Source organism: Labeo rohita, chromosome 8, assembly GCF_022985175.1.
Source record: "Labeo rohita strain BAU-BD-2019 chromosome 8, IGBB_LRoh.1.0, whole genome shotgun sequence".
Classification (NCBI taxonomy): Eukaryota; Metazoa; Chordata; class Actinopteri; order Cypriniformes; family Cyprinidae; genus Labeo; species Labeo rohita.
This window is the reverse complement of record NC_066876.1, coordinates 34,240,937-34,254,464: the sequence shown is the minus strand read 5'-3', so window position 1 is coordinate 34,254,464 and position 13,528 is coordinate 34,240,937. Positions and strand designations below refer to the sequence as shown.

The window sequence follows — 13,528 nt, the reverse complement described above, 5'->3', positions numbered from 1 at the left end:
GCATACATACTGTAGGATATTTATTAAAACTAATCTGCAAAACTACTCATTCACTGGATATGACAACCATGAGCTGATTTTTAAATCATTATGTTTAATGTTTTTGTAAAACCTTAAAGACATTGAACTTAAGGTCTTTTATACTCACCAAAGCTGCATTTATATAATAAAAAATACAGTAAAATATTATTAAAATTTGTAAAATATTAAAATTCAACATAACTGGTTTCTGTTTGAATACATTTTAAAATGTAATTTATTTCTGTGATGCAACGCTGATTTGTGTCCATCTTCGTGTCAAATGATCCTTCAGAAATCATTCCCATATGCTGATTTTCTGCTCAAGAAAAATTTCTGTTTATCATCAATGATGAAAACAGTTTTTCATATTTTTATGAAAACTCTGTTTATTATTCTTCAGGGTTCTTTGATGAATAAAAGTTCAAAAGGACAGCATTTGTTTGATTGCTTTAGATCAATTTAATGCATCCCTGCTGGATAAAAGCATGAATTTCTTTAAAGAAATTATATATAAATACATTAAAGGTTATATATATGTGTATATATATATATACACACACACACACAACCAGTCAAAAGTTTTTGAACAGTAAAATTTCTGTTTTTTTTAAAGAAGTCTCTTCTGCTCACCAAGCCTGCATTTATTTGATCCAAAGTATGGCTGTTTAAAACAGTTGAGTACATTTTTTAGGATTCTTTAATAAATGGAAAGAGCCAAAAATCAGCATTTATCTAAAATAAAAAGCTTATTTAGTCAGTTTAATTTTTTTTTTTTTGGAGAAATGATAGAAATCAATACATTTATTTAGCAAAGATGCTTTAGATTGATCAGAAGGGATGATAAAGACATTTATAATGTTACAAAAGATTTATATTTCAGATAAATGCTGTTCTTCTGAACTTTCTATTCATCAGAGAAACCTGAAAAAAAATGTACTCTACTGTTTTTAACATAATAATAATAAAAATAATAGTAATAAATGTTTTTGAGCAGCAAATCAGAATATTAGAATGATTTTTGAAGGACCATGTGACTGGAGTAATGATGCTAAAAATTTGAAATCACAAAAATAAATTACATTTTAAAATATATTCAAATAGAAAAGAGTTATTTTAAATAGTAAAAATGTTTATATATGTATAATATAAGTTAAGCAACTTACTATATGAGAGGTTTGTCGACCATATTTCATTGCATATTGTATCAAGTCTTAGGAATCTAAGGATTGTTTTTGCTGCAAAAACCTTGAATAATATAACCATATTCACGTGAACATTTGTGTAATGGTGAGTTTTGTTGTGTCTTTAGCTGGCTGTCTGCTCTGGAGAGCACAAAGTGGCTGCAGCATCTGTCCCTCCTCCTCAAGGCGTCTCTCCTCGTTGTGAACGCCGTGGACCGCGACCACAGGCCCGTACTGGTGCACTGCTCAGACGGCTGGGATCGCACCCCTCAGATAGCAGCGTTGGCCAAAGTCCTGCTGGATCCATACTACCGCACCATTGAGGTGAGCTTTGACATAATAAACAAAAACTGGGGAAGACCATTAAAACTCAGAATTATTACGAGAGGAATTCATAAGCTATATCACATGCTGGAAAAATCCACAAGGGCTTATATTAAATCCTGTGGTTTGAAATGCTCACAAGGACATGTTTACATAGACAACAGCTTAGAGGAAATGTTAAAATATTTGTAGCATGGCCCGACCTTGGAGCACAACACACTTTGATTAACATCGGTTGAACAGTAGTGTCTCGTTTTTCTCCTATAGTAAAGATTTCCTTTTCAAAAAAGGTACAAAAGCTGTCAGTGCAGCACTACCCTTTCTAAAGTACCTTTTGAAAATGTAGTGTAGTATATTATTTGAGTGATTTTTTTTTTTTTTTTTTTTTTTTTTTTTTTTTTTTCTTTTCTTTCATAGTCTAATATTTACTAGCAGCAGCTGGATCTAGGCGGACCGGTGTTTACTAGTAGACTCAGTGTGAGGTGAAATTACAGCTTTCACACCATCCGAATAGACCAAACTCTGACATCAAAAGGGAATTGAGTCAAAATTATAGTCATCAAAATATTTTCTGTTTCTAACAAGCTGTAATATCATTCAGACGGTTCCCTTCTTTGTTTGCACTCCAGACTTTTTCTTTTTTTTGTTAAAGGATTAGTTCACTCTTGAATTAAAATTTCCTGATAATTTACTCACCCCATGTTATCCAAGATGTTCATGTCTTTCTTCAGTCAAAGAGATTTTTAAGGAAAACATCCCAGGATTTTTCTCAGTATAGCGAACTTCAAATGGTGGCCAACAGGTTGAAGGTCCAAATTGCAGTTTCATTGCAGCTTCAAAGGGCTCTACACAAACTCCATCTCATTTTCTCATCCAACTTCAAAATTGCCGGCATTGTGGTTTTACCCTTTTTTGTAAAGGGCTTTTGACTTTCTTTCCATGTTCGCTTTGTAAACACATTGGTTGGTACTTCCACCTACGTCACTCGTGACCTTTCCGACGCAATGTGTAAAATCGAGTTAGTGCAAGACTAACATTTGTGGTTAAAAAGTATATACATTTTTATTGTACATTTTTCCGAAAATGACCAATCGTTTCGCTAGATAAGACTCTTATTCCTCGGCTGGGACCGTGTACAGCCTTTTGAAGCTGCACTGAAACTACAGTTTGGACCTTCAACCCGTTGATCCCCATTGAAGTTCACCATATGGAGAAATATCCTTGGATTACATGGGGGTGAGTAAATTATCAGAAAATTTAAATTCTGGAGTGAACCGGGGAAGATGCTTGTTTATGCCCCTTATGTCAGAGTGCAATATTTTTAAGGCATATTTTAGTGGATTGTGATGGTTTCAGCTGCTTTTTACATTCGGTTAACTCATGAAAGGAATTTTTATGAAGTCAGGCCAGATTTAGTGAGATTTAGACTTTTTATTTATTTTTTATTTTTTTAAACCCTTTTAAAACTGCTGTGCTGACACATCAAACCAAGCCATATTTATGTTACCATAACTTATCAACCGTTTGCACTAGGGATTGTGTTTTTTTCGGTTTTGTATTTAAGTCATTTCCTTGTTTTATTTCTGTGTGTGTGCCTGTGATTTCACGTGCTGAGATGAGGAAACGCTTCCCCGTTTATATTTGAAAAAGCAACACTTGCAGAGCATCTTCCCTTCTAATGCAATGCAATGATAGGCCTTTCTAAACTTGTTGTCCAACAAAAGAGAACATTAACTTATTTTTACTTCACAACATCAGTCAAGTGTTTGAAATAACTTCCTTTTGTGATCTGATGTGGCTTCTTATCATAGAATGAGGCAGACAGTTTATTCCATACTGTATGTCAATTAGTAGTGGCTTACAAATATACTTAATCATTATGAAAATATCCGAGATGGCTTGAAGAACACAAACAAACCATATAGTATTGCAGACCAGTGTTTATTGTCCTTACATTTCATCATTCAAAACGTTTAATGTTATATCTTGTTCTTATTCAGTTACAGCAATAGTGATGCCCTATCCATATTAGAGATTTCCTGGCTAAAACGTCATCAGTGTTTTTTTTTTTTGAGGTATATGTGAATTTTCTGCACAAGGGCGCCCTCTGGCATCCAGTATGAATGAAACCCATCCCATTTTGCGTAAAAATCTGAAAAATAATACCTCTCTCAAAAGAAATATTAAGCAGACATATAATAATCCACGCTTTTACAGTGTACAGAGGTTTACAGGAGTATTTTGTTGTTAATGCAAATGCAAATGCAAAAAAAACAACAACATGCGTATTGAACCGTGGACTAACTGTATTGTTGCATCCCTAGTTTGCACTATCAAAAGTGTTTTCCGGCAATGTATAGCTTATTGCAGTAATTTCTTGCGCTCCGTCTGCAAATGACGGCAGATTTCCGGGAGAGCAGGAAGGAAGAATTTGAACTGAGCGCGGAGATTTGGATTGCGTAAAATAGTAAACGAAACAAACAAAAACATAGCGAAGGAGGAGTAAACAGCACAAAAGGTGATTGGGATGATTTTTGTAAGACTTGGGAGCAGGCTGAGTGAGAATTTTTAATTTAATTTTATTTATTTTTTTTACATGTGGTGTGTGCATCTCTATAATGTGTCTGTGCGTGTAAATGTTTGTGCGTATTTATGTGCATGCATATGTATATGTGTGTGTGCATGAACAAAAAGTCTCTTGAATGAAAACTGTGCAACCCAGTGTCACAAAAACACTTGTATATATGTAATATAGTTTATATAAATTAATATAGTATACATATAGTTGTAATATAGTATATATAGTAATATTCAAGTATGAAGTGTTGGATTATTTCGATCATGATTTTTCTCTTTTTTTCTAAATAAACACTTTACAAACTCACCACACAATACTAATAGTCAATAACTGTACTTTTTTGAAAGCCATTTGTTTTCTGAAAAAAATGTCACCTTGCACTTGAAAATTGCACATTCTGTTAGAATTTTACAGTCAAATAAACAAAATATGTGAAAAATACATATTTTACCCTTAGGTCTTAAAGGGTTAATTAAAGATAAGCTTTAAAAACATTTTGTAAATTTCATTTTTTTCTTTTATATTTTGCTTAATTTTAACTTGTTTATCGCTATAAATTAGTTGTAGCATTGAATTGCAAACAAACAAAACTTTATTCATAAAGCATATTGAATTTTGAATCTTTCCAGATCTGATAAATTTCTTTTTTTCTTTTTTTCTTTTTTTTTACAAAATGAGAAATTTTGCAAGTGGGCAGTGTAGTTGATTTCAGTTGCATGTTCAACTGAAACTAAAATTACAACTATAAAAATTTTTGTTAATTGAAATTAAAGAAATAAATAGAAATAAGTTTAAGCGCTAGAAATTATTAACTGGAAAAAAAATAAAAATTGAAACTGAAATAAAAATAAAAATAAACCTATAAAAAAAACCCCCCTAAATAGTAATATTTACTATTTAACAGAATTAAAAATAAAAAAATTAACCTGAAATTAAAATGAAAATATGTTGGATGCATGTGTTCTGGAGGTATTTTGTGATTTGTGTTGACATCAAACTTTTGACATCATATAAACAGAAGTTCATCTTTCTGCTTGCAGGGTTTTCAGGTGCTGGTTGAGACCGAGTGGTTGGACTTCGGTCACAAGTTTGCAGACCGCTGTGGTCACGGAGAGAACGCGGAGGACTTGAACGAGAGATGTCCTGTCTTCCTTCAGTGGTTAGACTGTGTGCACCAGCTCCAGAGACAATTCCCATGTTCCTTTGAGTTCAACGAAGCCTTTCTGGTGGGCATAAACCTGTCTTTTAAATATTAAACACGTTTCTTGTACTTTAAGTACATGTTGTTAACTAAGTTGTTATATTAGCTCTGAGCTGTTTTGGTTTTGTGTGTTCAGGTGAAGCTGGTGCAGCACACGTACTCGTGTCTGTTCGGGACGTTCCTGTGTAACAGCGGGAAGGAGAGAGAGGACAGACACATCCAGGAAAGAACCTGCTCCGTTTGGTCTCTCCTCAGAGCCGCTAATCGCTCCTTCAGAAACATGCTGTACTCCTCTCATTCAGAGACTGTACGTCAACTACTCTTCTTCTCTCTTTACTCATTACTGTCTTATAATCATTTACTCATAGGAGGTTATATGAGGTTACAACCAAGGAGGTTTTCAGTAGCTGTTGCCAATGTCCAAAGAGCAGATGTAATAGATTTTGATGACTACTATATATAAAATTTGTCAGTAGTCTTACAGTGTGAGAGTGACTTTTTATTCCAGGTAGTTGCTCAATTAATATGATCTTTTTAAAACGCCATGTGTATTAAAGGAGAAGTCCACTTCCAGAACAACAATTTACAGATAATGTACTCACCCCCTGTCATCCAAGATGTTCATGTCTTTCTTTCTTCAGTCATAAAGAAATTATGTTTTTTTGAGGAAAACATTTCAGCATTTTTCTTTATATAATGGACTGATATGGTGCCCCGGTTTTGAACTTTCAAAATGCATTCAAAATCGTCCTATATCGCTGTTTTACCTTTATTGTTAAGGGTGTTTGATCTTCTTTGCATGTTCACATTGCAAAGACTGGATTGGTACTTCTGCAGCGATGTAGCATGATTTTGAAGTGATTTTTGATGTTGAGGGAGAAAATACGATTGGAGTTTTTCGACATACCCTAACTGTCTTGAGTCAGAATAACAGAGTTCATGGAGAGCGAGACAAGATGGGTGTTTGAGATTAAAAAGTATATAAATTGTCTTTTTTAAATGAAAATAACCGATCGTTTTGCTAGATAAGACCCTTCTTCCTCGGCTGGGATCGTTTACAACCACATTTGGGATCGTTTGAAGCCGCATTTAAACTGCATTTTGGAAGTTCAAAATCGGGGCACAATAACAATGCAGAAATATTTTCCTAAAAAACATAATTTCTTTACGACTGAAGAAAGAAAGACATGAACATCTTGGATGACAAGGGGGTGAGTAAATTATATGTAAATCTTTGTTTCGAAAATGGACTTCTCCTTTAATTATAAAAAATTAGCTTAATTTAGGTTTCTTATGTGGAGTATAGGATGTCACACCACAGGACATGACAAAAATACAGTAAAAAATAGTAATAATGTAAAATATTATTACAATTTAATGAACTGTTTTCTATTTTATATATTATAAAATGTAATTTAGTCTTGTGATCAAAGCTGAATTTTCAACATCATTGCTCTAGTCTTTAGTGTCGCATGATCCTTTAGAAATCATTATTGTATGCTGATTTTTAATGTTTTTTTTCATGCATTCATTTCTGTTAAAAAAATCTTACCAACCTTATACTTTTGAACAGTATTATATAATATACTTAAAAGATAAACATTTATTTCATACGATGAAGTATAAATATATTGTTAATAATCCGTCAGTCAAAACAAGTACCATTATTTGGCATGAATTATTTTTCAGTCTATTGCTACTCATGTCTGTACAGCACTGATTGCTTTCATAGCAATGGATTTTTGCTTTCCTAACAGCCTGTAGCTGCCTTTGCCTCATAATTCATACCAGTTTTGTAATAGTTTCATTTGACCCTTGTGTAGTGAGTAAACATAAAGGGAGGCGTTTACTGGCTTCACAACTCATGCTCGCATTCCTCTCTAATACTCAAGAGACCCTGAGCTGCCTTGTCCTTTCTTTTCCTGTCTCTTAAAGCTAGTTAACACCGCCCCAACAAAACGTTGTTGGGTTTTGTTGGATCAATGTGTTAACCCTGTCGGTGGGCAGTGTTATTTTAGGATCATTAATTTACTAATATAGTATTTAATAATATTTTTAATGTAGCTTTATTTTTATATTTCCTGTTTCGTTTAAATTTTAGTTTTTGTTTTATTTATTTATGTATCTATGTATTTTACTTTTCAATTTTATTTCAGTTTTTGTTCTGGTAATTTAGTACTTCAACTTAAACTAAATGAAAGGAAATAAAAGTTTATTTGGGTTTTTTTTTTTTCAGTTTTGATTTATTCATTTTATTTGTTTTATTAAAGTACTTTTTGTAATTTTATTAGTGTTTATTTTATTTCAAATAATCTAAATGTTATTGTTAACCCACACTGTTGGTGGGTCAAAGTGAATGTTATGACAACCAGTTTATGTAAATAGCCTGGAGGTTTTTGCAACATTTTTGGTTTTTGTGCCTCAACCTACAGTTTCAGTTGCATATTAATATTATTGCTTGCTATATTATTATGTGAATATAATATATCATGTGAATTTTTCTTTCTTTTTCTTCTGATTTTGGTGTAATATATGATCCAGGCATTTCAATTTTTAAGCAATGTGAATTATATATTTATATTCAATCTCTGCTGTGTCTTCTAGGTGCTTCATCCCGTGTGTCACGTGCGCAATCTCATGTTATGGACAGCAGTTTACCTACCCAGCTCTTCACCCACAACCCCTTCAGATGACTCCTGTGCCCCCTACCCTGCACCTGGTGCCAACCCTGAGGACCAGCCCCTCGGCAGGTAAATAGCTATCTGTTTGTGTGTTTCAATCTAAAATGTTTCACTTTAAGGCTGGAATACAATACACAGTTTTGCCCTGGTTTACAGTCTGGATGCATCAACCCTAGTTGCTGAAAGTCAGAGCCAGTCTGTAGGAATACGTGGACAAATTTCACAAAAAATCAGTCTGTGATTCTATGCACCAAAAGACGAACCATATTTGATATTTTGAATCAATTTTAGAACACATTGTTTACATTTGTCATGCGTCTCCTAGCAACGAGTTTGTTTGTTTTGTTCAGAACGACCTGAAAGTCGAAAGGTGCAGGGCTCTACAGTGCAATCATTTCAGTCGCATTTGCGGCTGAAAATAACTGTGTGCAACTGTGAGAGAATATTTAGGATTGAGTAATGTATGACAGGCATGTGTTGATTCCTTGAACATAATGTTATTTAGAATTCATTCACTTCTCAAAAAAATGCCATTTTGTCCAAGTGCACGAATCCTCTCATTATAACTAAGTGTAGACACTATGTAAATGAGAGATTCAATGCAGTATAGAGAGCTTTAAACTTTGTGAGATCACGATGAACTAAGGAAAGTGATGGCTTTTAATGATTAAGGGAGTTTGCAAATGTGATACTGATTTAATACAACAGTTTAATAAACAAGCAGTTAATATTAAGTGACTTACATTGTCTGACTATAACACTTGTCTGATTTTGCTCTGTTTAATCGAAAATAGTTTCAAACAGTCACAGCTGAGGAACTCCAAAAGCAAACGGATGTGTTTTGTTCATGATGCACGTGCGTTTTTAAATTAATCTGGTGAGTCAATGAATCATGATTACTCGTTCACAAAGTCACTTGCTTCATTCCTGAATGAATCAGCCGTTTGAACGAATCAATTGAATGAATGATTCACTGATTAAATTCAGTGACTTGCCACCACCTGCTGGTGGTTTTAGTTTCGTTTTTTAAAGTAGAATTTCAGGTATTTAAATCTTTTAATATTTCTGTATTTAAAAATGTATATTTAAAACATTAATCTCAACATTAATTTATGAATTTAATTGCATTCTTGCCACTTCTGAGCCTTATTAAACATCTGAAAATACACTTACAAGCCATTTTTGTTTCTCTGTCACCTCTGTAGTACAATTTTTGTTTTTGCTAATATTGATTTAATATGATTGAGAACTTATTATTCTTATGCTCTTTGTTTTTATTATACTGTTTTAATTAGACATTTTAAAAAGCTTATAAACAATTTTTTACATTTTACATAAAAGATGACACACTTTTAATAAAATGTAAAAAAATTCCATTACAAGGATAAAAAAGCCCCTGTAAATCACTTCAAGGGGTCAGATATCACCTCTTAATAGGAAGACTAATTTTTTTAGCAGAATTTCTGATTATTGATCAGAAGGTGCTGGTGAATCTTTTCACTGTGCTTATACATTTTTTTAACTTAGGAGCATAAGTGCTAAAAAAAAAGTGAGTGTAGAGCCCTGCTTAAGTAGCATGGGTATATTTGTAGCAATAGCCAAAAATGCATAATATGGGTCAAAATGATCAGTTATGTTCCATGAAGATATTTTGTAATTTTCCTACCGTAAATATAACAACTTAATTTTTAATTAGTAATATGCAGATGCTGTATATTGACCCTCATGACTGGTTTTGTATTCCAGGATCACATTTGATAATTTGAACCAATTTTAGAACACATTGTTAACATTTGTCATGCATCTCCTAGCAACAAGTTTCTTGTTTCTGTGCGAGTGTTCAGAACAACCTGAAATTCTGGTAGCGTATTCATTTTAAAAGCTGTGTAGTGTATTCCAGCCTTGAAAGAAGTAAAATGGAGTGTAAATGGGGTTTCATATTGACCTAAAAACATTTAGGCTTTAGAAATCAAGTCGTGAGCTTGTTTCCATCTTGTGCCCACAGGCGTCCTAAAACACGCTCGTTCGATAACCTGCCCAGCGCTTGTGAAGTCGGAAACCCGCTGACCTCCAATCGACGTTCCAGCGACCCCAGTTTGAATGAAAAATGGCAGGACCATCGCAGGTCTCTGGAGCTCAACATCGGGACAGGAGCTGATGGTGCAGCATCTCCAGACTCAGATGAGAGGGTCAACGGACAAACCGTAGTGGGGATTATGGGAACACTGCCCAATGGGGACACGGAGAATGGGGAGGGGCTAGGGGATGTCAGGTTGCCAATGATGGAGGGCGTTGACGAGGCGGAGCTGACAGTTGGTGTGGCTGCGGGCCAAATGGAGAACATTCTCCAGGAAGCTACAAAAGACGAATCTGCACCAGATAACCGCAGAGACACGAAGACAGACCACACTAATGAAACCTCCGCTGTAAACGGCCAGAGTGATGATGTTGCACATTCAGAAGAGGGTAGGGAAGAGGCACAACTAACTGCTGATGCTCAGGAGAGCAAAGCTAAAAACCTTGGAGATGCAAATGTCAATGGACATTTGTCAGAAGATGGTAGTTCTGACGCATCTCCCGCTCTCAGCCAGGAAAACTCGGGAAGCCAAGACTTGGAAGAAGCAGTAGAGAAGTGCACGATACAAGAACACAATCCTAGTAACACAAATAATATCCCTCCCAATGGCCTTAGGACTGTGAGTAATGGCCATAGAGTTGAGAAACAGCAAGGGCGAGAAACCGTCGAGCAGGAGAAACGTCTTTCTCTGTTGGAGAGCTCCACAGAGACGCTTACAGAGGACTTGGGCGTTCGCCCTGAAAGTCTGAGACCTTTAACTATTCCACCTCCTCTTAAAACCCTCGCCGAATCGTCGTGCCTCAAACAGGGTCTGCGCGCCTCAACCGACCCCAGGACTTTAAACAACATCCCCAAACGGCCGTCTCTTAGTGCCTTTCCTCCCTCCACTGACCTCCTCCACCCCGTGTGCAACGGAGACTCTCCCGACCCTGAGCCCTCCACGCCGCAATGGGCGGCACGCACAAACGGGGAACGGGCCACGCTTAGCCGCCAGGTGTCGGTCGCCAGCTGCGGCTCGCTGACCCTCCACGCACGGGGCGCCTGCTCCCACCATCGCTGCCTGCACTTGGGGTTTCTGGGCCGGCCGAGCTTCAGCCCCCCGGAACCCCGTTCAGCCCGGAGCCATCTGGATGATGACGGGTTGACCCTGCACACGGACGCCGTTCAGCAGCGCCTGCGGCAGATCGAGGCCGGTCACCAGCTGGAGGTGGAAGCGCTGAAGAGGCAGGTACAGGAGCTCTGGAGCCGTCTGGAGAGCCACCAGGCTGCCGGGATGCTGCGACTCAATGGAGACATGGGTGATGAAGTGGTGAGCAGTACATTCATATGGCTTGGGTTTTCAGCCATGTTTGATGATGTTTGATCTTGAGGGGTTTTTTTTTCCTCATCTTTCTGTCAGACCTCAATCGCAGACTCCGACTTCAATCTGGAGCCCAATTGTCTGTCACGCTGCAGCACTGAACTCTTCTCTGAAGCCAGCTGGGAGCAGGTGGACAAGCAGGATACTGAGGTACACACTATTATTATGATAGAAAGACTTGTTCTTTTATATGGAGACAGAATACAAGGTACACTATCACTTACAAGATTACAGCTGGTACGATTTTAAAAAATGATTTTAAAAGAAAACTCTTAAGCTCACCAAGGCTGCATTTTATTTAAAAATACCGTAAAATTTGTAATATTGTGAAATATTACAATTTTAAATAGCTGTTTTCTATTTGAATGTATTTTAAAATGTAATTTTATTTCTGTGATCAAATCTGAATTTTCAGCATCATTACTCCAGTCTTCAGTGTCACATGATCCTTCAGAAATCATTCTAATATAGTGATTTGCTGCTCAACAAACATTTCTGATTATTATCAATGTTGAGAAGCAGTTGTGCTGCTTCATATTTTGGTAGAAACTGTGATAATTAAAAAAAAAAAATAGAAATAGAAATCTTTAATAACATTAAAAATGTCTTTACTGTCACTTTTGATCAATTTAATGCATCCCTATTTCTTTTTTTTTTTTTTTTAAATCTGTTGTAGTTCATATGATTATGTTTGAAAATATAGCATGTTCATTTTTTTTTAGATGTTTTTAAAGAAAGCATGATGTTAAATTTGACCCTATTTACTTCTGTGATTTCTCAGTGCATGTTAATCTAAAGAAAAAGATTAAATGGAGTCTTTGTTTTTTTAATAGATTATCAAAAATGTAGTTGTTTCACTTAAAAGCTAATCACATTACTTTAAGTTCAATACATTAGGAATGATATTTTATGTTGTGTTTAGGGAGGCACCGAAATGAAAATTCGAAACTGAAAATTCTGGATACACTTGGCCAAAAACCGAAACCGGAAATGCTTTGTAGTAATTATTTACAGTTGAGGTCAAAAGTTTGCATACACCTTGCAGAATCTGCAAAATTTCAATTATTTTACCAAAATAAGAGGGATCATATGCATGTTCGAAATGCATGTTATTTTTTATTTACTACTGATTTCACATAAAAGACGTTTACATATAGTCCACAAAAGAAAATAGTAGTTGAATTTTTTAAAATGGCCCCATTCAAAAGTTTACATACACTTGATTCTTAATACTGTGTTGTTACCTGAATGATCCACAGCTGTGTTATATTTCTGTTTAGTGATAGTTGTTCATGAGTCCCTTGTTTGTCCTGAACAGTTAAACTGCCTGCTGTTCTTCAAAAAAAATCCTTCAGCTCCCACAAATTCTTTGGTTTTTTAGCATTTTTGTGTATTTGAACCCTTTCCAACAGTGACTGTATCTTTTTAATATCCATCTTTTCACACTGAGGACAACTGAAGGACTCATATGCAACTATTACAGAAGGTTCAAACACTCACTGATGCTCCAGAAGGAAAATCCATGCATTAAGAGCCAGGGAGTAAAAAACTTTGAACAGAAAGATGTGTACATTTTTCTTGTTTTGCCTGAATATCATATATATTTTTTAATTTAGTACTGTCCTTTAGAAGCTACCTACGTGTTTCCCAGAAGACAAAAAGTAAAATTTCACCCCTCGGCTATGAATGCATCGTTTTTCCTTCTGGAGCATCAGAGAGTGTTTGAACCTTCTGTAATAGTTGCATATGTTGTCCTTAGTTGTATAATAGTTGTATGTTGTCACACCAAGCAGTGATGATGGCTAGAGGGAGAGTGAAACCTGTGCACTGAACACTGCCGGGCAAAACCCGAAAATGCCATTTTCAGCTGGCGGCTGAAATTTTCATTTTCGGCGGCTGAAATTTTGGTGCTTCCTTAAGTGTGTTGAAGCTCATTATGAGTCCTTTTACTGATACTTCCATTTACAGTCTGTTTGTTGTTATAGGTGACCCGGTGGTACCCGGACCATCTGGCTGCTCAGTGCTACGGCTGTGAGAGAGGATTCTGGCTGGCCACTAGAAAGCACCACTGCAGGTAAGCCAACATCAGAGACTACTATACAAAA

The 13,528-nt window shown here is 35.8% G+C and overlaps 1 protein-coding gene across 1 annotated transcript in view; it reads left to right on the top strand.

The window, feature by feature from the left end:
* Window positions 1-13,528, top strand: part of mtmr3 (myotubularin related protein 3) — a 45,346-nt gene that overhangs the window by 24,570 nt on the left and 7,248 nt on the right. The window contains 7 exon segments of the mRNA XM_051117902.1: window positions 1,331-1,526; window positions 5,145-5,330; window positions 5,442-5,612; window positions 7,910-8,055; window positions 9,992-11,372; window positions 11,463-11,573; window positions 13,409-13,497. Of these exon segments, the coding sequence (XP_050973859.1) occupies window positions 1,331-1,526; window positions 5,145-5,330; window positions 5,442-5,612; window positions 7,910-8,055; window positions 9,992-11,372; window positions 11,463-11,573; window positions 13,409-13,497 (2,280 nt within the window).